The 27,972-nt window shown below is 35.8% G+C and overlaps 2 protein-coding genes across 5 annotated transcripts in view; one reads left to right on the top strand and one right to left on the bottom strand.

Moving 5' to 3' along the window:
- The window catches only part of LOC127853263 (cysteine--tRNA ligase, cytoplasmic-like), a 76,509-nt gene that overhangs the window by 35,168 nt on the left and 13,369 nt on the right, over nt 1-27,972 (bottom strand). The window lies entirely within an intron of this gene.
- LOC127853338 (uncharacterized) lies at nt 918-27,913 on the top strand. Its single transcript, XM_052387780.1, has 7 exons — nt 918-1,226; nt 5,361-5,447; nt 11,613-11,710; nt 18,699-18,825; nt 20,340-20,516; nt 22,205-22,386; nt 22,836-27,913. Exons 1-7 carry the CDS (start codon nt 1,115-1,117, stop codon nt 23,202-23,204), a joined length of 1,152 nt encoding a protein of 383 aa, XP_052243740.1. The 5' UTR covers nt 918-1,114; the 3' UTR covers nt 23,205-27,913.

Genomic DNA, 27,972 nt, shown 5'->3' on the forward strand with positions numbered 1-27,972 from the left:
CTACAGTGCAATTAATATAAGTTGATAATCATTTTAATGTGAATAATTCAGTGACTTCAAAGCAAGGTTTGCTGGATCATAGTATTTGAAAATCAATATGGTGCTAGGTAACAACAGCGCCTTCATATCCTTAAATAATTCCCCTGTGTAATTCAGAATAACTAGTTTTAAACAGTGGAATAATTCAAACAATCTTTGTCAAGAATCACAATCTGATGTCACATAAAAAAGTTGAGGTTTCCAAGTAATGAAAATAGTGTGCAGCTGAGAATATAAATCAATTAAGAACATTTTACTCTCACACACCAAGAAGGTAGGGCTAATTTTATCCCCATGAGATTGATTTGAAAAAACCTAGTAGATGATCACTATAATGATGCTAAATACTAAATATTTAAACAATTTGCCTTGCTGTTTTAGCATCTTTTTAGTCATTTTACAAAGTCTGTATAAATCATGTGACCCCTGGGGCTTGATCAGGTATGATTTTATGGAGCATGATTTGAATAACCTTGTAGAGGAGCACTATTACTATAAAACACTTAACACCAAAGTTTAAATCCTGACCTTTGATGATTTAATAGAGATTTTTAAAATATATTTACACCTTAAATGACTAACATTAGCTGTGGACTAAAACGATTATTTTTTTTCAAGAGGGTATCGCTAGGATCTTCTGAATGAAAAGTTGACACAAGACTGACGAAGCTAAATTCTTTTTGTTGTGCTAGGATAACAATGGGAGAGAACTCCTGTTACCTTGTAATGGCACAAGTGACAGTTCCACATAGGAGATTATTCTATGCATACCATTCCAACCAATTTTCCCAATAATGCTTGCTAGAGTAACCTTGCCCAATTCCGATTGGCTGATTCTTAATGACAGGCCAATACATAGTTATAATGACACACAGCACATGGTGCAGAAGTCAGTTGTGTATTGTGTTATGTGCTTAGACATCTGCTTGATACAATATCTGTGTCTGCAGTATCAACTGGGTACAGTGGATAAGAGCAGTGTGTGTTTCTCCATTATGTGTGTGCATGTCTGCTCTGAGGATGTAGCGATCAGTGCTGCTAGCGTGGGTTAGCCAGGACAGCCTACAGGACAGCTATGTGGCCCCCTACAGCCGACCTCACACTTCTCCTTTCCTTCCTATTCTTCAACTTACTACACAGCAGCAGTCCAAACAGAAATACAGACGACAGATGGGAACACATTTTGAGTGAGTGTTTTCACCGTTTGCAAGTGTTTCAAAGTAGGATTTAACTCGACTAGCCCTTGTTAGCTTCTTTTCTATGACTAAAGAGTACTGCATATTACATGTATGTACTTTTGACTAATTTTACTGTGTCACTGCTGCAGGGTCTATAGGCAGTCTTTTTGTGACAATAAATCATGATTCCGTTAAATTGTTACATAGGTTGTTATTTCATACACATTATTCTTAAATTAATTACATTTCATGACTTATATAAGAAATATGGAAAAGTCATAGAGAAATAATAAAAAAACAGACTTTTAAAATCATTGGCATCAAATAATTCCAAATATACAAATACAATTACATAGTTAGTCTTATTCTAAACGTCATGAATGGGGAAATGATTGAGACAATAATCAATAGATTAAATGCTAGCATCTTCAATTGATAAAAGACACTGATGGAGCACACAGACTGGCTCAGTATCCATGACATGCCTTGAAAACATCCAGTGCCAGTTGGGAAATGGATCAATACCCCTGCTTAAACTGCTAGCAGTGATACACTGTTGTGGATTTTCTGCAACATTACACATAACTAGTAAGCTGTCCTAAAGGTAAATGTTACCAGAAAATATCTCTTATTTATCAAGTAGAAACAAAATTAAGCTTCCTTGTGAGCAGTATATTAAGCGAAAAGACCAGGGCATGTATCAAAAAAGCTGCCTTTCAAGAAAAAAGTATAGCATTTTTATGAATGTATTAAAGGTATCTTTCATAAACCTCTTAAAAAGCAACAACTCTTTTTTAACATCAAGTAGATCTACATTATAACTGACATACAAGTTTCAAATCTCTTTCTCAGTACCAAGTTCTGATCCTGATTAGATCACAATTTCAACGTATATTAACACATCACAAATTGATAAATATATCCAATCGTCTTCATATCTAAATTTAAACTATTTATTTTATCTTGAATGCATCAATAGGCCAAGGCTTATATGAAACGCTCTCGAGTCTGTTTCCTGGGACTAGAACCAATAGACTTGGAGTCATGTTGGGGCGCTCTCTAGTCTGTTTCCTGGGACTAGAACCAATAGACTTGGAGTCATGTTTGGGCGCTTTCAAGTCTGTTTCCTGGGACTAGAACCAATAGACTTGGAGTCATGTTGGGGCGCTCTCAAGTCTGTTTCTTGGGACTAGAACCAATAGACTTAGAGTTATGTTGGGGCGCTCTCAAGTCTGTTTCCTGGGACTAGAACCAATAGACTTGGAGTCATGTTGGGGCGCTCTCAAGTCTGTTTCCTGGGACTAGAACCAATAGACTTGGAGTCATGTTGGGGCGCTCTCTAGTCTGTTTCCTGGGACAAGAACCAATAGACTTGGAGTCATGTTGGGGCGCTCTCTAGTCTGTTTCCTGGGACTAGAACCAATAGACTTGGAGTCATGTTGGGGCGCTCTCTAGTCTGTTTCCTGGGACTAGAACCAATAGACTTGGAGTTATGTTGGGGTGCTCTCAAGTCTGTTTCCTGGGACTAGAACCAATAGACTTGGAGTCATGTTTGGGTGCTCTCAAGTCTGTTTCCTGGGACTAGAACCAATAGACTTGGAGTCATGTTGGGGCGCTCTCAAGTCTGTGTCCTGGGACTAGAACCAAAAGACTTGGAGTTATGTTGGGGCACTCTCAAGTCTGTTTCCTGGGTCTAGAACCAATAGACTTGGAGTCATGTTGGGGCGCTCTCAAGTCTGTTTCCTGGGACTAGAACCAATAGACTTGGGGTTATGTTGGGGCGCTCTCTAGTCTGTTTCCTGGGACTAGAACCAATAGACTTGGAGTCATGTTGGGGCGCTCTCAAGTCTGTTTCCTGGGACTAGAACCAATAGACTTGGAGTTATGTTGGGGCGCTCTCTAGTCTGTTTTCTGGGACTAGAACCAATAGACTTGGAGTCATTTTGGGGCACTCTCAAGTCTGTTTCCTGGGACTAGAACCAATAGACTTGGAGTCATGTTGGGGTGCTCTCTAGTCTGTTTCCTGGGACTTGAACCAATTGACTTGGAGTCATGTTTGGGCGCTCTCTAGTCTGTTTCCTGGGACTAGAACCAATAGACTTGGAGTCATGTTGGGGCGCTCTCTAGTCTGTTTCCTTGGACTAGAACCAATAGACTTGGAGTCATGTTGGGGTGCTCTCTAGTCTGTTTCCTGGGACTAGAACCAATAGACTTGAAGTCATATTGGGGGAGATTAAAAGAACGCTCCACAGTGGGAATCCAACCCACGACCTGCCAGGTTCAAACTATGATGTATTAGATATGGAGGTCATCATAGGCGTTAAGTTAACTGTTTATTTACCCCTTCACCACTTAGATACGTATTTTGACGCATTTGTAGTTCTTTAGAAAGTTAAATTTAATTAAAGACCTTTCTTACTAAACTCTAGTTTTAAAGGCTTCATTGCCAACCCTAAGTTACTGATGACCAGCAAACAGCATAAAACCTGAACAGACTGGGAGTTACTCGCAGGCTGTTCTGGTTTTATGCTGGTTGCAAAATCCATAATTTCACTCTGCTTCTTATCCTGTGCTCTGAGGATAAACACTTTTTTCAAATCCATTAAGCCACAAAAGGTCTGCTAAAATATATGGGCTGTGCTCTGTGAAAAGGGGATTTAATGCATGTGTGTAGTGTTGTCCCAGATAAGCTTTTCAAGACAGTCTATTCTTGGGAAAAATTCAGTTTAGGTGTAAAGTGTCGTCCCTGATTAGCCTGTGCAGACTGCATTTTAATTAATAAAAGCACCATACATTCAAGAGCTGTAACATTTATATTACACAGATACTCATAATTTCATTTGGGAAATTGTGTTTGACCACCAAAGAGTAGAAGACAGAAAACTGTGTTAAAATGAACAGCTTTAATTTCAGTCTGTATTCAATTGTCAATCAATATTGTCTCATCTAAATGTACCTGTATTCTACAACCACTTTTACCAACCATAAGCTTTAAAACATACTATAACTAACACACTAGCTACAGTATCTCATTGGCTTAGGACAGGTCAATAGTTTTGAGCCCAATCCTGTGTTTTCTACTCCATTTTAGTAAAATTAATTGACTGCAATACATGCTTTCATGAAAAATAAACCTATTGATTGCTAGACATTTCTAATGTCTTTGTCTTTAGATAGACCTTTCTCATCTGCACATTTCCTCCGGGAATGATAAATCTCTGATTCAGGAAGCAATACACAACATAAGGACCATTTCATGTGCCCACTAGCAATTTTCTGTCAAGTTTGTAAAGCCTTGCTTAGTTAGTTTCACAGAAGGAACATATTAATTAACTTCAGTGTAAAACATTTCAGTCATCAATGTCTACTGATAAATGTTCTTGAAGATGGTCTTCAATGTGTCATGATTCCTGTCCTTCAGAGCTACATGTAATTGTATCCTCAGTTATGCCATGATTAACATATATATGCCTATTGGACTCTCCCATCCTTCTAAATTGGATCAATTTATTTACAAAATTAGGGATGTCTTGTATATTTATTTCTATATTTAGAATATTTCTTACAGAAATTCCTTTATGCAAACAGCCCAGACAAGACGCTGCATCATGTGGCATCTCATCTGGGTCTACACTGTTTGCCAAGGCCTTTTTTCTAGACTCTAGGCATAAATGGGGTTAATACCAAAAAGACTTTTAAGACCTATCCTATAAATTGTGTAACTTGTTCTTTCTTCAATGCCTCATACTGTCTATCTTTCATAAAAAATAAAGTATACAGGGGATGTTACAACAATCAGCACAATTCACTTATCAAATTTGTATTTTTTTTGCATGTTGCATCAAAACACAATCATATTCATGTTGTTTATACATATCATACACTTTTTCAATATAATTCTAGTAATCAACTCTTCAAAGATTTTATAGTTTTTATTGCAACTCAATATTTTTTTCAAACCTTTAGATCATTGAAATTGCAGTTTTAAAGTAAACATTTATGAACATTGGTCATTCACTCTGTAATTCTAACTTCTGTGGTAAGCCGAGCTTTATCACCATAACTTTGAAAAATAAGATGACATTATTAAATTAAATATAATGTTAAATTTGTAAATGTGCTTTTTACCAAAATATATTTCAGTTCGTTACGGGTTTTGGTACAAACTTCCATCGTATCAATCCATGGCGTTTAAAGATGGCTACAAGAGAATCAATGATGTCTGTAAAAGTAAGTTGAAATCAAATTTTGATAACATCATCATTATTTAAATGTGTAAGAATCCTATTTATTTCTAGAATTGATATATTATGATGAGAGGATGTTCATGCTACTATCTATTTAGGAACTGGCTTGTTGGAGCAAATTGAGTTAAATTAACCCTTTCAGTGCGGGAACCGAATTTTAAAGGCCTTTGCAAACAGTTTGGATCCAGATGAGACGCCACAAAACGTGGCGTCTCATCAGGATCCAAACTGTTTGCTATTCTGATAGTATTCTTTGGAAAAAAAATGAAGAAAAAGCTAATTTTAGAAATTCAGCAGACGACATTTTAGCAGACGACAAATTTCCCAGCATGCAAAGGGTCAATATTCTGTGCCAAATATATTTATAAGATGATGAAACTATTTACTCCACTTTGAAAAAAGCAATTGTCCTTGAACTAAAACTGCTTTTGTTCACAACCCTTATGGGCATTTCCAGTAGAAAGAACCATGTGTCAGAAACAGATTTCACTTTTATTTTCACTGCCGATGCCTGACAAACTCACATAGACATTAATGTTGTCTTGTTCCCAGGCAGTTTATAGGCAGTCTAATTACCTTTCAAAGCTAATAGTGTCGGTATAAAGATTCAGTCTGAGATACTGCATTGATTACAAAGGATAAAATAAATTGGAAACTTTGGTATTGTCAAGTCACATCTTTGCAGTAGATTTGTACAATTGTTGCTTGAACATTCCAAGTGTTTGTATGAAAAGCTTTTTTCAGCTAATTCCAGACAAAATACTGTTGAACCACTTGCTATCGTTTTCACAATTCATATTTGGAACGAGAATTGACAGCTGCTTGTTTAAGTGCCTATATTTTGATTTAAATGTCATTCATTTCAATTTTTGGTTCACATTATGTAACCAATATTTAGGTACTATTCTTTTTGGTTTGTATATTTTGTTTCTTGAATCCTTGTTTTTTTTTTTGTCAAAAGTGACCAAAGCTTTGTGAAAATTTGTTGATATGTTCTACCTGAGACAAAGGTCTTATTTTGGTCTTTTGACTATTATTGCATACATAATTTAAATGTTTACAGAAATATATAAGTAGGTATTTAGATATTAGTGCTTTGTGTATCTATTATTTAAAGATTTATCCAGAATACCTTCCTGGTGCAATCATATTAATGACCAACAGCCATCGGGACTTAGAATTAGAATTTAGAATGTGTGCCCTTTTAACTCTTTCAGTGCTGGAACCGAATTTTGAAGGCCTTTGCAAACAGTTTGGATCCAGATGAGACGCCGCAGAACGTGGGGTCCCATCAGGATCCAAACTATTTGCTTTTCTGATAGTATTCTTTGATAAAAAATCAAAGGAAATGATAATTTTAAAAATTCAGCTGACAACATTTTAGCAGACGACAAATTTCCCAGCATTCAAAGGGTTAAACTACTGCTTGCATAGATTTTGCCTTAATGTGAATGTCACCACATTCAACTTGTTCATTTTGGACATCACCAGGGCCCTCACACGACTTTGGGGGAAGGGGTCCGCAGCCCTTAGGAGGGGGAATTTTCGTGGCGTTTCCCTTTTTGGGGGATTTTTATACTTACTCTCTCATTATTTCATTTGTACATGTTTGCACTATATTCATTGCATTTTCCATAATTTAGTATGTTTGAAAAGATTAAATTGAAATAGAATTGAGATATAATAATCATGAGTTACATCTTTCTATTAAATAAGAAATAAAAAATTTTTTTTTTTTTTTTTTAGGGGGAATTTTTCCCCCCAAAAGGGGAAAAAAGTATACTTTTCAGGTGGGGGACTGCCGCCGAAATTCGGCGGCAGATTTGATAGATTGAGGGCCCTGATCACATACATGCAAACCTTAAATACCATCTGTACTAGAAAACAGGTATTAAAGTGCTTGTTCACAGTCCTGAAAACTAGTAGTGGAGTCTGTCAATTACTGAAAGGGTGACTGTGAATACAAAACTTTTATTTTAATGAGTATACGCTTTGACATGTGTGAAATGATACTTGTGAATGGACAAGCATGCCTATTGAGCATTGGCTATTCATTGCACTTAAGGATGGAACACAGTGATTGATTAGGGCTAAGAATTGAAAGTTAATTGTCAGAATAAGTGGCAGTAATGACCACTTTGATCATTGGTAGACTGACTTGATTGACCATGATGGTTTCTTGAGTTAAAAAGACCAGAGTGATGTAAGAGATCACAGCAGTCTAGTCAGACTGTTGCAATCATAGCAGTTAAAGTAATAAAATATGCATGAGATTGGCAGTGTTTTTAAGTGGAATATAAGCACACAACACCAGTAGTAGGCACTATGGGAATGTTCAAGTAAGAATTAAAGCTTCCCATTCCTTAGGCAGCTAAAATGGCCAGGAGAAGACCCTGATTTTATGCAAATCAACCATGCAGCATGGTTCGTTTTTGGATAAATCATCTACATCCATTTACAGCTAATGATCTTGTGGACCACCATAAAATTGAGTCTTAAATAAAGTAAATGGAAGCTGCCCTGCATATTGAAACAAATAAATTAAAACAGCGATTTTCTCCATGCATTTTTTTTTCCACCCTACCTTAAGTGACATTTTTTGGCAAAAACCCAGCGAAGTTTATTATAATTGACCCAGCGTTCACACGAGGAAAACAATTCTGAATGGAACAGGTTTGTTTCACAATTCATCTGTAAAAATGCACTATTTTTTATTCTATTATGGAAAATGGGGTACTTCTACCACAAAACAGAAAGAAGAAAACCTTCTCATACTGACCAAATAAACTGACCAGTAGGGATTCTTTCTTGACAAATAAATCAATTATGGGAACACGTCTTTGTACAAAGGTCATCATTAATATTAATTATATTTTCTGGAAATAATAGAGCCTTGGAGAAGGACATGCAGACCTGTGGTGTCTTGTGACACATTCTCTGAAACATGACTCTAAATTATTGAGCTTAAATGAGAAACGCCTGCTTGCAGAATTATTAACTTATGATGTGTAGTGACAATCTGGGAAGGGCACAACACATTAACAGGGTCCACATTATTGAACATATTAACGGGGTCCACATTATTTAACATATTAATGGGGGCACATATATCCGTAATTAGAAACAGAAAAACTGTAACACAAGTGCTTTATATATGATTTCAGAACTTTCAGTGAAGGAAACTCGTAGAAAGTCAGTGGGACAAATACTAACACTACTGATTGTATCAAATATACCTGATAATAATAATAGAAACAAGCAAATTCGTTGAATTGATATCGCCCGCCAATATGCTCTGGACACAAAAGAATTATATTTGACACTCAAAAAAGCATTTTTTCAAGATACAAAGGGCCATAACTCCCTTATAAACAGATGGTGAACAATGCCATTTGGCGTGCATCATCCTCTTATCCATATTTATACTCGTACACATGTACCAAGTTTCAATGAAATCCGCCAAAGCACTTCCAAGATATGGCTTCGGACGGACTGTCGGACGGACGGACAACGCATTAACAATATCCCTCCGCCTATGGCAGGGGATAAAAACCAAAATGTACTGAAAAGAACCTGAAATTTAGTTGATATTATATACTAATGGACTCTATCCAGAAACACAAGATTTCTTGCCATTGCAGTATCAGACTTAAATGAACATCTCCACAGTACTGCTGAACACATGGCCTCTCACTAATCAATAAGAAACCCAGGCTTTTCCCAAGGCCGATTTAGCACAGTGGCCCGATTTAGCACAGTGACCCTGCAGTGTCTAGTCTTCAAACTGAGATGACTTGTGAAAGATGGTATCTGGACAAACTGCAACTGGAAAATGGGCGCCCTGCCTTTTTTTGGATTCCAGGACAATTGGCACCTTGTAAAATTGTCTGCCAGGACAATCAGCACCAGATTAATTTTGTGGCACATAATTCCTCAAAGTGCTCTTGCTTCTTGGGGTAGAGGCTGGTGGCAGCTGTAAAATGTTGATCTCAAAGTGATACTGGAATACAAAACAGTTAAGAGAATTGTCATGGCGCTGTCAAATGTGTTCTATCCATAAGCCATGTTTCTGCATCAGCCTGAAATTCTAACGTGACTCAAAGTAAACAAAACTTTGTATTGTACTTGAGTATGTACAACCTGTATAGTGGCACATGTCCGGTATGAAAGAGTTGATTGTCTGGAGCTGCAAAATATTTTATTGCAGCTTAAAAATAATTCGGGAACCAATTTTCTGGGGTGAAAAATTTATATATAATCAGATGCTAATTTTCCAGGTGGACAATTTAATCGGGTGCTTATTGTCCAGGTCAACAAACTTACGACATGCTGATAGTTAGGGAATGCAAAAAGCGCAGGTAGACGAGTGTCCAGGTGCCGTTTTTCCTACAATTATGGTGTTTGTTCCCTAATAATGGATGATAATCATTAATTATTTCCGGTACAGGTGGCATAAGAGCAATTAAAGGTATACTCAGTGTGTTTAATATTTAAATTGTTTATGACAATTCCAGTGGTGTTTAAAAAAATAATCTGGTGTTTATTGCAGAAGTGCGTAATTGATATTTTAATTACTCAATAAACACTCAAAATCAGCTAATATTTCTTAAAATATTTCGTAAAATAATGTTTACCCATAAAAAATATGTGTTCCTTATAGCAATAGCCATCATATCACAGAGCTCCAGATAAGGGTCATATTTTCGTAATTACGAATTATTTTCAAGTCCGTTACGTATTTATTTTAAAATCTTGTGGTACCATTAAGAATTTCAAAATCAAGTTACGAATATTATTTTTACATCGGATCGTATCGATTTTTATTGAGTTCTTTTTGCGTATTAAAGATCTTTGCGGTGCTTATATAGAATGGTTATCGGGTTTGTATAACAAAGCGCATTTTTTTCCAATAAAAGCGGCGTATACAGTCTATCTGTCAAAAAAAAAAATGGCAGCGCCCAGAAAACGTCCTAAAAAACTGCAAAGCGTCCAAAAACACGCTTTTAACATATTGTACGCAAAGTAAGCCGAAGTTAAATGTTAAGAAAGACATTATAGAAAAGATCTTATACGATGTTGTTTGCTCAGTTGCCGACACAGTCGGAAAAGCTAAACAAAAACGCGACACGACGGGTCCAAACTTAAACACAAAAAAAAACATTGAACGAGTGGAAGGGACAAGTCCCGTGGCTAATCGTTGAAAAGATTGAAGGGGAGACCCGTTTTTATTGTGAAATATGTAAAAATGCATCTAAGGCATACAATCTAAGCACAGTTTGGGCATATGAAGGTATTTGAAAAATAACATTGTATAATACTGGAAAGACACTGTTGAACTCGTATAAATAAAGTTGCTAGTGTGTTTATTTTGATTTTTTTTTGCATGAAAATAACCATTATTATTTATTTTTAGGTCTTTTAGAAAAAATAAGAATTAAGAATTCTTTTTGAAAATCTGGTAGTAATTTAAGAATGTCACAAAACCTTATCTGGAGCTCTGTATCATATCATATCTGGTAACGTAGATTTAATGATATACAAAATGCTCGTTTTTTTTAATATGAATTTCCAGCAATGATATGGGAACATTTACAGCAAACACAAGATTGGCTTCGAGAATCTTCGGAAGCACGAAATAGTTCTCCCGATCTGCCCAAAGCCGTCTTAGCATTCTCCCTAAATGTTTGGATAACATTGTATATCTGTATACTTTTGGTAAAAATATGAAATTGTTTTGTTATTGTTGTTTTTTTTTTCAATTATATATGCGTTCTTATGTCTTGTCAGATTTTGCATGTCATTTAAATTATAATATATTACAGGGACTTGAATGAAAATGGAAGGAATTGAGGAAAAATAAACACAAATTCATTAATGATAAAATCCTGGGGAAAAGCTTGGAATCACTATGGTCTGGTTAAATCATTTGATATGAAATAGAACTAGTCTAGTTGATGACGATAATTATAGGCTTGGGACTTAAAAACAAATTATCAAAAAACAATTTGTCATTACAAAACATTTCATTTCCATTAATATTTACTAGCCAAATGATGCAGGGTTATAAATGAATGTGATAAGTTACATAGATTTGTTTGGGATTCCGCAAGCTAACAATGCAGTATCTTTATTGCGTGTTTATTTACAGCCGAGCAGTACCATGGGTTTCTATTCCGTCGTGGAGACAACATGAAGGCCATGCCAATATATGATCTCAACGGTAATTTGGCTGGTGTACAGGCAGCAGTAAGTATCGGCTTATCTTAAAGATCCTCATAAAACTGTAGTTTTCTAACCTCTTAATGGACCCACTCAATTATTTAAGTCTCAAGCTTAGTAAAACTTTCGTCTCAACCATCAGGATCCACACTAAACTTACGTATTTTCTTCCTCAGGTTTCCAACTTAACTGTATTATTATCAACTTTCATGGCTCACTCGAATGCAGTATTACCAACTTCCATGGCTCACTCAACTGTAGTTTTATCAACTTCCATGGTCCACTCAACTGTAGTAATATCAACTTTCATGGCCAACTCAACTGTAGTATTATCAGCTTTCATGGCTATATCAACTGTAGTATTATAAACTTTCATGGCTCACTCAACTGTAGTATTATAAACTTTCATGGCTCACTCAACTGTAGTATTATCAACTTCCATGGCCCACTCAACTGAAGTATTATCAATTTTCATGGCTAAATCAACTGTAGTATTATCAACTTCCATGGCCCACTCAACTGAAGTAATATCAATTTTCATGGCTAAATCAACTGTAGTATTATCAACTTCCATGGCCCACTCAACTGAAGTATTATCAATTTTCATGGCTAAATCAACTGAAGTATTATCAACTTCCATGGCCCACTCAACTCTAGTATTATAAACTTTCATGGTCCACTCAATTGTAGTATAATCAACTTCCATGGCCCACTCAACTCTAGTATTATAAACTTCCATGGTCCTCTCAACTGTAGTATTATACACTTTCATGGTCCACTCAATTGTAGTATTATCAACTTCCATGGTCCTCTGAACTGTAGTATTATAGACTTTCGTGGCCCACTTAACTTAAGTATTATCAACCATCAATTTTCCCTCTCAACTTAAGTACATTAGATCTCCTTCATTTAAAACAATGTTTATCCACATTTTTTGTTATTTCAAAATGTTTGATGGGCTTGAGTTTTTCCTTGCTTAAATAGAAATTTATGTTTTAATTTAACTCCACAATTTAAATTACTGCTAATTTAAATTAAATACAGCCCAGCCAAAGTTTTATGCTTGTTTATCAACTGATTATTTAAAGTGTAAAACTTCAAATTTCCAATCTATTTTCAAAACTATTTTTACAAACAATAGCTTGCTTATGCCTCTTGAATTCACACATTTTTTTATTCCTTCAAGTGGGGCTTGAAGGTCGCCATGGGGTAGTGGACACCTTGCGACCAGGAGTTCATGGGGTCAATCCCCACTGTGTTTGCTTTAGATCTCCTCTATAGACACCAAGTATTGGTTCTAGTCCCAGGAAAAAGACTTGAGAGCGTTTAAGTTTAGCCTTAGGCTTTCCATGTAATCCGGCTAAAATAAATAGATTTAAACTTATTAAGGCTTGAATTGCTTGCAATTAAAACTTGGATACACCTTCTCATGTCTGGTGTATGTAAAAATTAAAATCTTAATCATTAAAAAGAACCTTACATTTCTTTTAATCACCCTTTTGTTATAATATTTGTATATGATGTTTACTTTACTAAGGTCAGGTGCAATAAATACCAGTGAACTCGAGAAGTTTTTTTCCGACATCATTTTGTATTTTCAAAGCAATTGAAGCTTTTATACATGTCACTGAAACCATTGGAATTCAAACTTTGATTACTGAAATAGGCATTACTGCTTGATGTAAGAGCGTGGGGAGCCCTTAATTTGCCCTTAGCAACATCTGAGCAACGGTTGCTAGAAGATTGGTCTCCTTTATTGCCTTAATGGGTTATGCCAGCACACTGTGGACATAATTATTTCCTGAACAAAGGAAACCAATCTTTTGTGACACTGTAACACATGGACGTCACTGACAGTACTGATCTAGTTCACATGAGCTTAAATACAGTAGCTAATGTTGGAAATATATCCCATAAAACATATCAAAGTTTCTTACAAAGAAATAAATCAAGAAATCAAAATGCCATTTCCCTATATTATATCATAGGAATGAATGTCATAACAAAGACATTTAATAATCATGTAAAAAAATATCTAGCTGTTAAATTATATAATTTTGCCACTCAGATACATGTATGCACTAACCAATGCTATGGTGGTGTTCTCGTACAACATTCAAGTTATAAACTAGTATATTCATTGTTATTATTGGTTTATGTATTAGTAAAACAGTCCTTTTTTAACATCCGGCTTTAATGTACAGTTACCACAATAGACATCAAATTGTTATTTTAATAGATGGGCAAAGTGGCAACTATATGCTTCAATTCTTCTGCAGAGAAATAAATGCAATGACCGAGTCATGCCCAAATTACGATGAAAATCTTGATAAATAAAATTCAACCATCTGTATTAACAACATGTTAATTAAAAGTTTAATTTCTTTTAAGGTTAAAAGACATATTATTGACATCTTTTCTGGACAATGATTGCTCCGCCCACTACATCACATGGCTTAGCAGTTTTCTCCGCCCACTTAATCACATGGCTTAGCGGTTAGAAATCCTAGACAAGCTAACACCAAAGTGGCTTCTTTGTCTATAGATTGCTTATTTATAACGCCATATACGCGATGATTTTTATAAACTTCTTTCACCCCCTATTACAGCCTAAAACACTGGTATAAGGGGCTTGCGTCATTTGTTTCTTATGCAAATGCAAAACAAGAAACCGTCGGAGACGGGTGATGCTCCCCAAAGGTTTTTTTGGTCACAATATTGCACTATATATTAAGATAAAGGAAAACGTCTTTAGGTCACAGTAGTTGGGGGAACAATAATTTTTTTATAGAAAATTTCAAAGGGCCATAACTCTGTGAAAAATCATCCGACCAGAACCAACTGATAAAATGCACATCTCCTCTTGGTAGTGAAGCTTCCCATAAAGTTTCATTGAATTCTGTTCATTAGTTGCTGAGAAATAGCAAGGACAAGAATTGCACTATTTGTACAGTTAATGGAAAATTTCAAAGGGCCATAACTCTGTGAAAAATCATCCGACCAGAACCGGCTGATAATATGCACATCTCCTCTTGGTAGTGAAGCTTCCCATAAAGTTTCATTGAATTCCGGTCATTAATTGCTGAGAAATAACCCGGACAAAAATTGTGCACGGACGCACACAGACGAAGCGGGGACTATATGCTCCCCCAAAATGTTGTAAGGGAGCATAAAAATAGCGCATACAGAACATTAGATATGTAAAATAGGAATTCAGAACGAGAAACATGCTCTCAGCCACTTGCGCCCTTATACCAAAGTCTAACCTGTTACTACCTATTATGGTGTTATTAGTCATTATCCAATTGAAAACTGTGCCCATGTCATGCATTTGAATCATTTTGTGTTTTGAACCAGATTATTTCACTGAACAAAGCCATTCCAAGATTGATGTCGTATTCCAAATTCACATAATACACTGGTATAAACACTTCTACACTGATATTTACAAAAGTATTAACGAAACATTTTTTCCACATGTATTTGACAAGTAATAACCAGTTTTACACGCTTTCTGGCGCCGAGCCGGTACCTTAATCCCCCATGTTCTTACATATAAAAGTGATATTAATAATATTAAACATTGCTTATGGGACAGTTATCAATTATTATAATTAAAAGTGCAAAACAACAAAATCACTTTGGTCATTTTCTGATATAACTTATGAAGGGGATTTTAATCAGGCTGCTTAATAAAGTAACCAGTATTAGACGTGTGTATTGTTGATATATGATCAGTAATAAATAACAAGTAAAATAAACTACAATGTAATTTATCAATATTTTTGTTAAAATTGTACCTTAAAATAGTTTTCACTTGTTTCTGAAACAAAAAAGGGATAAAAAATGGTGATTTCTTTAAGTTAGCAAAGTGGGTACCAGAATTCCCTATTATTTTCATATGCACGTGATATTATTTGTACTTAATAATATTCCCTTCATGACATTTTTCAGTTTCTGGAATAAATTTATTTTCTATAACAGGGATATCGGTAATTCTTCACATTAAAGCTTCCACTCGCACTTGTCAAGACCACATTTCTGCATTGGAAATGGTATACATTCAATTCCTTTTAAATTTCAGGATACCGACTGTCCAAGTTACATAAACCCGGGCCCTATTAACATTGTTTTACCATATTTCATTTCTGTTGATTTTTTCTTACAAACTAAACAAAACTCCTTTAAAAAATGAGAACTATGTGCATTCACCTTAACAAACACTAGACATTTCTTCTTAAAAATAGGTTAATTAATCTGATCACCTTATGCTTTTCATTCCAGCATCTAATCTGATGATAAATTAATCAGAATTCTAGACTGACAGTTGTATGACATTAAATCAAGGTCCATGCAATTTCTAGCTCCTACTTTTATTACTTTTAACTACAAAATTGATCACATCTTATAGAATCAACACAAAAAAGCTTTTCTGTTTCCATGGTTGCCACATACATCAGTCTGTCCTCATATTCTAATCATCTCTAATAATGGTGAGTTGCTCACTACATTGTCGATAGTGTAAAGGTGAGAGTATTGATTGAAGCTGAAGCTAATTTCCTCTTAAGTTCCAGTAAATTATTTATTTTCCGAAACTAAGCAATGAATGTCGGCTGAGCTACCAATCTTACACTTTAAGTTCAAGCGCCCTTCAAAAAAAAGTATCTTTAAAGCTATAGTCCCACTATCATAGAAACAAATATGAACTTGTCACAGTAGTGCCAAATCCCCCGCCGAAATGTGTTTGCTTGTTTGACAACATTTGTTTTAGAGAGAAGTATAATATTTGAAAAAAACAAATAAAGGGAGAGAATTCATTATTCTCCGGACAAAAATTTACTTTGAAATTAAATAAAGGGATATAATTCAAACGCTAAGGTAGATAGAGTTATGGTTCTTAGTCACTGCACTTCTCCTACTTGCCATCTGTTAAAGTTTCAAGTATCAAGTAAATCCCTTCAGTAGATTTAGAGTTATGCTCCGGACAAAAATTTACTTTAAAGTGATATAAAAGGGGAGATAATTCAAAAACTAAGGTAGATAGAGTTCTGGTTCTTAGTCACTGCACTTTTCCTACTTTCCATCTGTTTATATTTCAAGTTTCAAGTAAATCCCTTCAGTATATTAAGAGTTATGCTCCGGACAAAAATTTACTTTAAAATTATATAAAAGGGGAGATAATTCAAAAACTAAGGTAGATAGAGTTGTGGTTCTTGGTCACTGCACTTCTCTCAGTTGCCATCTGTTTATATTTCAAGTTTCAAGTAAATCCCTTCAGTAGATTTAGAGTTATGTTCCGGACAAAAATGTACTTTAAAATTATATAAAAGGGGAGATAATTCAAAAACTAAGGTAGATAGAGTTGTGGTTCTTGATCACTGCACTTCTCCTAGTTGCCATCTGTTTATATTTAAAGTTTTAAGTAAATCCCTTTAGTATATTTTGAGTTATGCTCCGGACAAAAATTTACTTTAAAGTTATATAAAAGGGGAGATAATTCAAAATTAAGGTAGACAGAGTTATGGTTCTTGGTCACTGCACTTCTCTTAGTTGCCATCTGTTTATATTCTAAGTTTAAAGTAAATCCATTGAATAGATTTGGAGTTATGCTCCGGAAAAAATTTACTTTAAAGTTATATAAAAGGGGAGATAATTCAAAAACTAAGGTAGATAGAGTTGTGGTTCTTGGTCACTGCACTTCTCCTAGTTGCCATCTGTTTATATTTAAAGTTTCAAGTAAATCCCTTCAGTAAATTTAGAGTTATGCTCCGGACAAAAATTTACCTTAAAATTATATAAAAGGGGAGATAATTCAAAAACTTAGGTAGATAGAGTTGTGGTTCTTGGTCACTGAACTTCTCCTAGTTGCCATCTGTTTATATTTCAAGTTTCAAGTAAATCCCTTTAGTATATTTAGAGTTATGCTCCGGACAAAAATTTACTTTAAAGTTATAAAAAAAGGGAGATAATTCAAAAACTAAGGTAGATAGAGTTATGGTTCTTGGTCACTGCACTTCTCCTAGTTGCCATCTGTTTATATTTTAAGTTATAAGTAAATCCATGGAATAGATTTGGAGTTATGCTACGGACAAAGTTTCAGCCGGACGGACAGGACCAATTACTATATCCCCTCCGATTTTTTTTTCGGCGGGGATAATAAGAGGGCCAGTGGCTCATGGTTGCTCACTTGTAACTTAAGGGACTTGAACAACTCTCACGTCATTTAAGATGTTTTTGAAATCATTTTCAAACATTGCCAAAATATCAACTAGAGAGTTGACAAGGTTTTACGATAGCCATACAAGAAAAAATTCCCAGCCACCTGGCGGCTATGTTTTTCAGCAAATGGGAACCATTTTTTCACTTAACCCAGATATAATAACAAATGTTCCGACCAAGTTTCATGAATATTAGACCATAGATTTGACTTTGAGTGTTAACAAGGTTCTTCTATAACCATATTAAGAAAAATACCCCGCCCCCTGGCAGCCATGTTTTTTACTCATCCAAGATATCATAAGAACAAATGTTCTGGCCAAATCATGAAAATCAGACCATAAATGAGACTTCTAGTGTGTTAATGTTTAATTATAGGCATATAATGAAACGTTCCCGTCCTCTGGTAGCCATTTTTTGTTCACCCAACCAGAACCATGTTCAAACTCATCCAGTATGTCATAAGAACAAATTTTTTGACCAAGTTTCATTAATAACTGACAATAAATGTTGAGTGTTAACAAAGCAAACCTTGATGGTGCATGACAGACCATCACAAAAGCTCACCTGAGCATGAAATAAACAGGAATGGCTCCTATGCCTTAATTTAGGACTGTTTCCATACCAGCATGTACCACAACATAACCCAATTAAACAGATCAATTAGAACGTTAAGTTCACATCTGATTGAACAAACATGATCAAATTATTTATGGGTAGCTGTAAAGACTTAAATCACACAGTGCATTACTGTTATAAGCAAGAATAAGTGTTTGCTTATAAGTGATTCCTTTAAAAGATTCCAGGAAACATGGTTGGGTTTAACTCCATGAATGTGAGCATAGAGCTGCCCCAAGTGGAGATACAGCCCCCTCTGCTCAAGGACTTGAGGCAGTATAACGGAGTCATCTACTACTTTGTCACAGGTAACCAGTCTTCATCAACGTTTGTGATTTTTTGGTTTTGCAAAGTTTTTCTGGTGGCTATTTATAGTGAAAATATAGACTTGTTTAACAAAAGTGAAAATATATAAAAGTTCACAGTGAGATGGGTAAACAAATAAATTTAGTAAGCACTGAATGTTTTCATCAAATGTGTACAAAACACAAAGCTGAATTCTTCCCCTCTATCCTATGCCACCCATTGTCATCTGGCTTCTGGTTTCCTATTCAATTAGAAAATACTGTGGCTCTTGACATCTTTATTCCCTCCTGTAACTGTAACCTCCTGCCCAGCGGCACACAACAAAGGGAAAATAATGGAGTGTACAATGAGAGAAACAAGGGAGCCTTAGGGGCCACAAAGGGCCTTCAGGGAAAATACCACAGTTTTCACTCTTCTTCAGTTATTTCTCCAGTTATTGTTATTAAGTTCCATTTATTCAGATCACTTGTATCCCCATGCATGTGCTACTTTTAAATTAATAGCAAAATTAAATTCACATGCTCCTTTGTGAAAATTGTAATACATACAGGAATGTGATTTATTTTAAAGTGCTAAAATTAAATTTGTGTTACACACATCATATTACATCGGAATAAAACTTAAATGTTAAAACTAAGACTTGTTCTGAACAAGTAAAGATGCCACAAAATATGGTACTGTGTTTCACTGTTCAATAATAAATTTTGTTTAATGTATAATATGGGGACTAGTATGAAGAAAGAAGAAATTAAATCATAAGTGAGATTGATATTAGATAACAACAATATTTAGTTTCAACACCAAAGACACCAGACATCTAACCTACATTATATGGTTTATCTCCAGCCTTTTGAACTACTGTGAAGTTGCTCATTATTGGAATTCTTAATCTGAATATAACCGTTCAAATGATGCATATGCACATTATTTCTACAAATTAATTGCTTGGTTTTGTTGAGGTAGTCTAATTTTCTGCTGGAGAGCGTGCACAAATATAGCTGATGTGCAGGATGTGATTGTATGCACATATAGAATGTGCACAATATAAATATCGCTCGCAATTCATATGCTACCACCAAAAAGTAATTTTACAGTAACAATTTGTTTCTAGTATAATTTAAACGGAGATTTCACCCTTTAGGTCACTGTACCAGCACAACACTAACTTTACAATCGCCCTTGCCATTTACAATGGCTGTGAGAACCCATCACTTTATTTTAGAGAACATGGGAATAGCCATTAAGTCATTGTTAAAATATATGTGCTGTGCACTGCAGAAACAGTACGTGCACTTGTTCAAACCATGAAACATTTCAACTCTTTAATGGCTTTAATAATTAAGATCAACTTTTAAGGGAAAAAACAACTGATTTTTCATTTCAACAATCATACCCATTAGAAAGTGAAGAAACATGTTAAAGTACTTATACCTAATAATTAGATAACAGTCACTGAATTTCCAGCTCTTAAATAATAAGCAGAATAACAAAAATGTGCTCCTCTTTGCCTTCTCAGCCTATTTCAAGCACCCTCAGTTGATATGCAGCCCAATGACTTCCAAGGGTGCAGGGCCAGAGAAGGGGCTGTACATCCAGCTAGGCTACAACCCAGAGAATGACTTCCTACACATTCCACAGGACAGCAGTCAGCTGTCCCCATTATGGCGGAAAGGCAACTGCAGACCACAGATGGGTAAGTACTAGTTGTCTGTCTATGGCGTAAAGGCATCTGCAGACCACAGATGGGTACGGTAAGTACAAGTTGTCTCTCTATGGTGTAAAGGCATCTGCAGACCACAGATGAGTAAGTACTGGTTGTCTGTCTATGGTGTAAAAGCAACTGCAGACCACAGATGGGTAAGTACTAGTTATCTGTCTATGGCATAAAGGCATCTGCAGACCACAGATGGGTAAGTACAAGTTGTCTCTCTATGGTGTAAAGGCATCTGCAGACCACAGATGGGTAAGTACTAGTTGTCTCTCTATGGCATAAAGGCAACTTCAGACCATAGATGGGTAAGTACAAGGGGTCTGTCTATGGCGTAAAGGCAACTGCAGACCACAGATGGGCAAGTACTAGTTGTCTCTCTATGGCATAAAGGCAACTGCAGACCACAGATTGGTAAGTACTAGTTGTTTGTCTATGGTGTAAAGGCATCTGCAGACCACAGATGGGTAAATACAAGTTGTCTCTCTATGGTGTAAAGGCATCTGCAGACCACAGATGGGTAAGTACTAGTTGTCTCTTTATGGCATAAAGGCAACTGCAGACCACAGATGGGTAAGTACAAGTGGTCTGTCTATGGCTATAAAGGCAACTGCAAACCACAGATGGGCAAGTACTAGTTGTCTCTCTATGGCATAAAGGCAACTGCAGACCACAGATGGGTAAGTACAAGTGGTCTGTCTATGGCGTAAAGGCAACTTCAGACCACAGATGGGCAAGTACTAGTGGTCTCTCTATGGTGTAAAGGCACCTGCAGACCACAGATGGCAAGTACGAGTGGTCTGTCTATGGTAGAAAGGCAACTGCAGACCACACATGGGCAAGTACTAGTTGTCTGTCTATGGTGTAAAGGCAACTGCAGACCACAGACGAGTAAGTACTAGTGGTCTGTCTATGGCGTAAAGGCAACTGCAGACCACAGATGGGCAAGTACTAGTGGTCTGTCTATGGTGTAAAGGCAACTGCAGACCACACATGGGCAAGTACTAGTGGTCTCTCTATGATGGAAAGGCAACTGCAGACCACAGATGGGTAAGCACAAGTGGTCTGTCTATGGCATAAAGGCAACTGCAGACCACAGATGGGCAAGTACTAGTTGTCTGTCTATGGTGTAAAGGCAACTGTAGACCACAGATGAGTAAGTACTAGTTGTCTATGGTGGAAAGGCAACTGCAGACCACATATGGGCAAGTACTAGTTGTCTGTCTATGGTGTAAAGGCAACTGCAGACCACAGATGAGTAAGTACTAGTTGTCTATGGTGGAAAGGCATCTGCAGACCACAGATGGGTAAGTACTAGTTGTCTCAGGCAACTGCAGACCACAGATTGGTAAGTACTAGTGGTCTGTCTATGGTGTAAAGGCAACTGCAGACCACAGATGGGCAAGTACTAGTTGTCTGTCTATGGTGTAAAGGCAACTGCAGACCACAGATGGGCAAGTACTTGTGGTCTGTCTGTGGTGTAAAGGCAACTGCAGACCACAGATGGGTATGTACTAGTGGTCTCTCTATGGTGGAAAGGCAACTGCATGCCACACAGTGATAAGTACTAATTGACTGTCTCTGGTGAAAAAGCAACTGAAGAGAAGGAAGGGACAATTTAATCCTACATTAATTTTCATATACAAAAGTATGATTTTACATCAATTTTGCAGGTACACTGTACTTCATGAACATGTCGCGGAGCCTGCCCTGTGAGAAAATATACCCTTTATTCCTGCTCTACGACATGGAGGGAAAGCTTGGTGCATTTGGATGGATATTTCAAGGCAGACCTAATAATTTTTTCTCGGAGGATGGCATGGGCTGGTTCCATCTTACACCGGTCACATATCCAGTAAGAAAGCATGACTCTATCTAACATAGGTCACATAACTGACTTAATGAAATCATGCCCTTTTGAAAATACTAACATGGAATAATAACATATTTCCTGCCTACAATATTAAACATATGAATAAATCAAATTATGAAAGAAAAAAATATATATTGTGATTGTGGTTGGCAGTGATGACTTTTCGTAAATCTGATGTCTTTTACAAATAACATGCAGCTGAAATTATGTAATATGAAGGTAAAAATTATTTTTGGAAAAAAAAAGTTTTATACACCAGTATTAGCCCGTATACAAGTTTTGATTACTTTAGATTTTATTCAGGACTAAAATCAGCGTTTTTAAATATTTATAAATTAAGTATAGTTGCATTGTGATGACCCACAATTTTCAAGGTAAATATTACAACAGCAGGTCATCCCACTAGTTTAATGTCAATTCTCTAATTGCAGTTCCTCTATGATCCGAGCATGCTGCCCAGCTGCATGTTCTACGAGGCATTCCAGGTGTTTGGTATCCATATCTACCTTCAAGAGCCCAACAGACTTCTTTGTAAGCCTATAGCAAATGTTAGGGAAAGCTCTACAGTGTCACAAACAAAACTTACTACTGTGGCAGCTGACATACCAACAGATATGAACTTTAAGCCACATGAGCGCTTCAAGCCAAATGAGCGCTTAAAACCGAGTGCTGACTTGGAGGACTTTGCCATAGAGGCAGTGGACAGACCCACATCACTGGCACCTTACATGCACACTGCACAATGTTATGTGGTTTTGTCAGTCATATTGGTAAATGTGATAAAACAAACGTTTGCATAACAAACAAACGCAACTATATTGAGATTATGATTGAATGACTTTTGAAGGAAATTGTGTGCCATATTGTCACATTTATGTATTCACTCCGTTATCCGTGTTGCATTGTTGTCACACTGCACCACTGGGTTCCTGAGTACCGCAATAACTCTATGTTTTCGGACACTCTAAGTTTTCTGACACCCCTTTTTTTAGCAAAAATAATTATTTTTCGTGACTCTTAATTTTCGGACACACGAGTTTTTGTCCATAATTAATGTCTCTAAGTTTTCGGACAGTATATTTTACAGCGCTATTTTACCAAATTTCGGTCCTGTTATTGATATCTAATTACACTTCGATCATGGGGTTTAACAACCAGATTAACATCATAAAACATGGCAGGTGCATGCCTGAGGGCAACGGACCATTTCATTTGCGTTATTGGGCAAATAACCTTGTAAACCGGTATTTAACAATGGTTTCGCCCAATAGCATAAGCGTTATGACAATTACCGGGGGTAGTGCCAATTAACAGTTTAATTATCTACCGCAATGGTACTCCCCCTTCTCAGTAAAATAACTGTGGCAAATACTAAACGCTTCAAAGTTTGATGCACCCTATTGCAAGTTTTACAAACAATGGAAGGTGTTAGACAACAACTATCGGAAATGAACAAACAAATAATTTATAGTTTGCTTTTTTATTTCGTTTATTACAGGTTCATACTAGCGAGTATCAGTACATCACATGCTCATCTTTGAACTCGTTGGTCAAAGTACAACCTTAAAGTAACTTTCTGTCAAATAAATTAAGCATTTAAAATGCAGTGCAAACATATATAACTGTAATTTGTACTATACGGCATGGTATTTTACAATCGCGTGCTAATACCGGAAGTCGTTGATACAATTGACGCTATTTTCGGACACATCAATTTTCGACTCTAAGTTTTCGGACACCTGTATTTTGTGAATATATTTTGTATCTAAGTTTTCGGACACGAAACAAATTAATTATTTTTAAGTGTCCGAAAACATAGAGTAATTACGGTACATATTGTAATATATATATAACCCATATTTAATGTGGATCTTTTAAAAACTATTTATTAAATTATGTTTGTTTTCCCATGTTTTTCACATGAACAGGAAACAATGTTTGTCATTTGACATACTGCTTTGGAAATTTGTAATGGTCTTATGTTTTTTATTACTTTATTCTGTCAGTTTCCACGTACTTTTCTGTTATAATTACATTTGCAAATCATGTTTATTATCAGTCAATAGACTAGAGTGGCAAGAAAAAATTAAATCCAAAGACAAATATTGAAAACGTAAGCTATATATTTTTTTAACAACAACATGATTGTGTTTGACAATGTTCTAATGGTTTGCGTTGGACAGCTCATTTTTAAAACAATGTTACATTCACAGTTAACAATTAGTCCAATAGCTTTAGCTGATTTTAAACTCGATTTGAGTTGTTGTTTTTGGCATTACAACATATATTTTATAACTGTAATGTTTTGTTGTTTGAGGATTGTTTCACAATTTCAAACCAATAAGAAGGACAGGTTAACTTGGTGTAACCAAACCCTGTGAAAACCTGTCAAAACCAAACAGTCACATCGGCTAAAACCTTTTACTCTATTTTTTAGCAAATAAAAGAAGTGAATTGAACACTGTCTTAACTGAAAACCAAGTAATGTGTGTAACAAAAATTTGATCTCATTTAATCTTATAATAATAAGACCTAATGAAATTGACCACTGTAATTTGTTAAGTGTGATATCCCAATTCTACATAATCGTTAACCCAGTAATTGGTGACACAATTACTCACTGTGGCTCATCACCATGGTGATAGCAATAATGGGATATGAAAACGATATTAAAATGTTGTGTTTTATGCTAAAAATTACATACTTTTTACATATTTTTACAACAGTTAAAGTAATTGATATGAAAAAGTGCAAATTTTTAAAATAACAATCCTTGTAAGTTGATGCAAGCACTTAATGTTTGTCTATAAAACTGCTTCATATGTAAACAGAATGTATTCCTCAACGCAACTTAAATATTGTCAGCATGTCTAAACTCAGCTTATATAAATAATGAAATGCTTTATGATCATGTATATTTGTTACATTTCCAAATGAACAAAATATAGATCTTATTGTGCTAATAATAATACTGAAGCGATATTAGTGTTAACGAGCACATGTTTTAAAGAATAAACATGTTAAGTGCGCCTGTTTATTTTGAAAGAAGTATTCATTTTGCTAAAACTATGTTGAACCGAACTCCTTTGAAAACCAAACAATTTGCCGAGTACAGAAATTTGTTTGTTTAGACAGGTTTCACAATTATTGAAAAACAATAGTGTTGTAAGGATATACAATTTGTCATCTTATCATAAGCTGTTTTGCTATTTGAAAATTGCTAACCCAGTTTTTTTCCACAGTACCTGCAAGGCTGTACACCAACAGCACTGTACTCCAATGGCACTGTAGAGAAGCCTGATAGATATTGTGTTCCCCTGACCACTGCTCACATTCTGTGTCGTATCTCACATGTCTATTGTCTTACACTATGTGATATTTACTTTTGTGCTACACTCATCTCTCATAATTTAATCAGAAATGTAAACCCACTTATATTTCTCAACTTGTTTTTAACTGCGTTGTTCTATACAATTCGAAATGTATATGTTGGAAATCATCAACCAATGTTCTTTTACACGATCTACAACAAGAAAACTCATTTAGCTTGTTGCAATATAAATAACATGCCTGTATTATTGCCAAACAAACACTGACCAGAGTTAAAAGCGGACTAATAATTACAATTTTGCGTTTGGGTTGAATGAAATAGTTTAAACCTATTAGTTCTAGCTTGATTGCACCAAAAGCGTTGAGCTTATATCGACACTTTCCTGTCCAATTCCTAAGATACTTGGTGTCTTAACCCTTTGCATGCTGGGAAATTTGTCGTCTCAAAAATCTCGTCTGCTGAATTTCTAAAATACCGTAGGTTTCCACGTATAGCGCGCATCCGTGTATAGCGCGCAGGCTGTTTTTTAAATGCAAAAATGGAGAAAAAAATATTTCAAGACAATAAAACCACCAAATCAAACCGAAAATGGCCGCCATTTTACTATTAAACAGTCCAATAATCCGGGGCATTGGAAAGCTTAATTAAGCATTCAAAATAGGAAGCGTCATTATGATTAGGAGCAGGGGTTGCATAGCACTATACTTTTCTGACAATTTTATAATTTTCTTGCAAAAGATTAACAGTCCATGTGCATTTCGTGAAAAACGTGAGAAAATAAGAATTAGTGTACATCGTGTGATTTTTCCTCGGGGAAAGCGTGGGCATTACCGGTAAATTTGAAGTACGCATAGAAGACAGGGATACAATTGTTGAGGTATGCGGGCGAAGGACGATGTCAATATCTCTCTGTGTTGTAGTTCAGGCGATTGCTAACGATAGTTTGAAACACCACAGTTGAACGTTGAATATTTATATACACAAAATGCAATTGCATATTGTCACAAGTCGTGGCACATATTACTCAATATCATCTGCCAATTACGAAGTGCAAAATGATCCCCTTTCACACCTACCGTTACCCGTAAAAAGACCTCGTTCGCACCTACCTTTGCCTGCTCTCGACAACAATCCCCATCGGAATTCATCGAAAAGGAAGTGTTAAAACACAAACAAAGAAATGTCCGCAAGTTTATTCAAACAAATTTATTTTGACAAAACTTCTTCTACAGCGTTCATACCTACCAGTAGCGACTTATGGTTGTTTCGACAATGGCCCCTCAGTCAGTAAGATTATAGGGTGGTGGTTTTCTGGGAAAAAAACATGGCGGCCATTTTGATTATTTACGATTACACAACATATTTTTACCAATTTAGCAGCCAGGATAGCGTTGTATCAATGTATAACGCGCATCAACTTTTTAATTTGATTTTTGGAGGTAAAAAACTGCGCGCTATACGTGGAAACCTACGGTAAGCATTTTCTTCGATTTTTTTTCAAAGAATACTATCGGAATAGCAAACAGTTTGGATCCTGATGAGACGCCACGTTATGAGGCGTCTCATCTGGATCCAAACTGTTTGCAAAGGCCTTTAAAATTCAGTTCCCGCACTGAAAGGGTTAAGAAGATCTTTGGAAATGCTCCTAGAGTGCAGATAGAACAATGGATCTTCTGTATGCAAGGAGGAAATCATGTCCATTTGACCATTGCAAGTCATTGTTTTATATCTTGCCATGTTTTAACAGATTCATGTGAATAAGGAAATTAACACATATCTGTTCATAGTTCTGTGTATGTTTTTCCGTTTTAGTAAGATTACAAAGTAAAGAAGATCATAACTACAGGGATAATTCAAGGGAGATTAATCATCTAATGTTTCATACACATGTACAAGAGTTATCACTCTTCCAACAGTTCTCACATAAGGATCTTTCCTTGATTTTATCCCATCAATGATTGAAAAAGCTGTGTTGTTAAACCTAAACTAATTTAGCCCAATGTTACACACACCCAGGGGTGGTGAAATCTTAAAAAACTATACTTGTCCACGGACAACCATTTAGGAAATTTAACTTGTCCGTTACTGAACTACACGTGTCCGTTAATGTTTATATAAATTATAAGCGCGTTTATCGATAAATGTAAAATAATCTGGAATAAATCAAAATGAGTATAATTTGATTGTTTTAGTTATAGTTGTATTTCCATGGTACATTCATTATAGCAGTATATTAT

The sequence above is a fragment of the Dreissena polymorpha genome, chromosome 1 (genome assembly GCF_020536995.1).
Source record: "Dreissena polymorpha isolate Duluth1 chromosome 1, UMN_Dpol_1.0, whole genome shotgun sequence".
NCBI classification, from domain to species: domain Eukaryota; kingdom Metazoa; phylum Mollusca; class Bivalvia; order Myida; family Dreissenidae; genus Dreissena; species Dreissena polymorpha.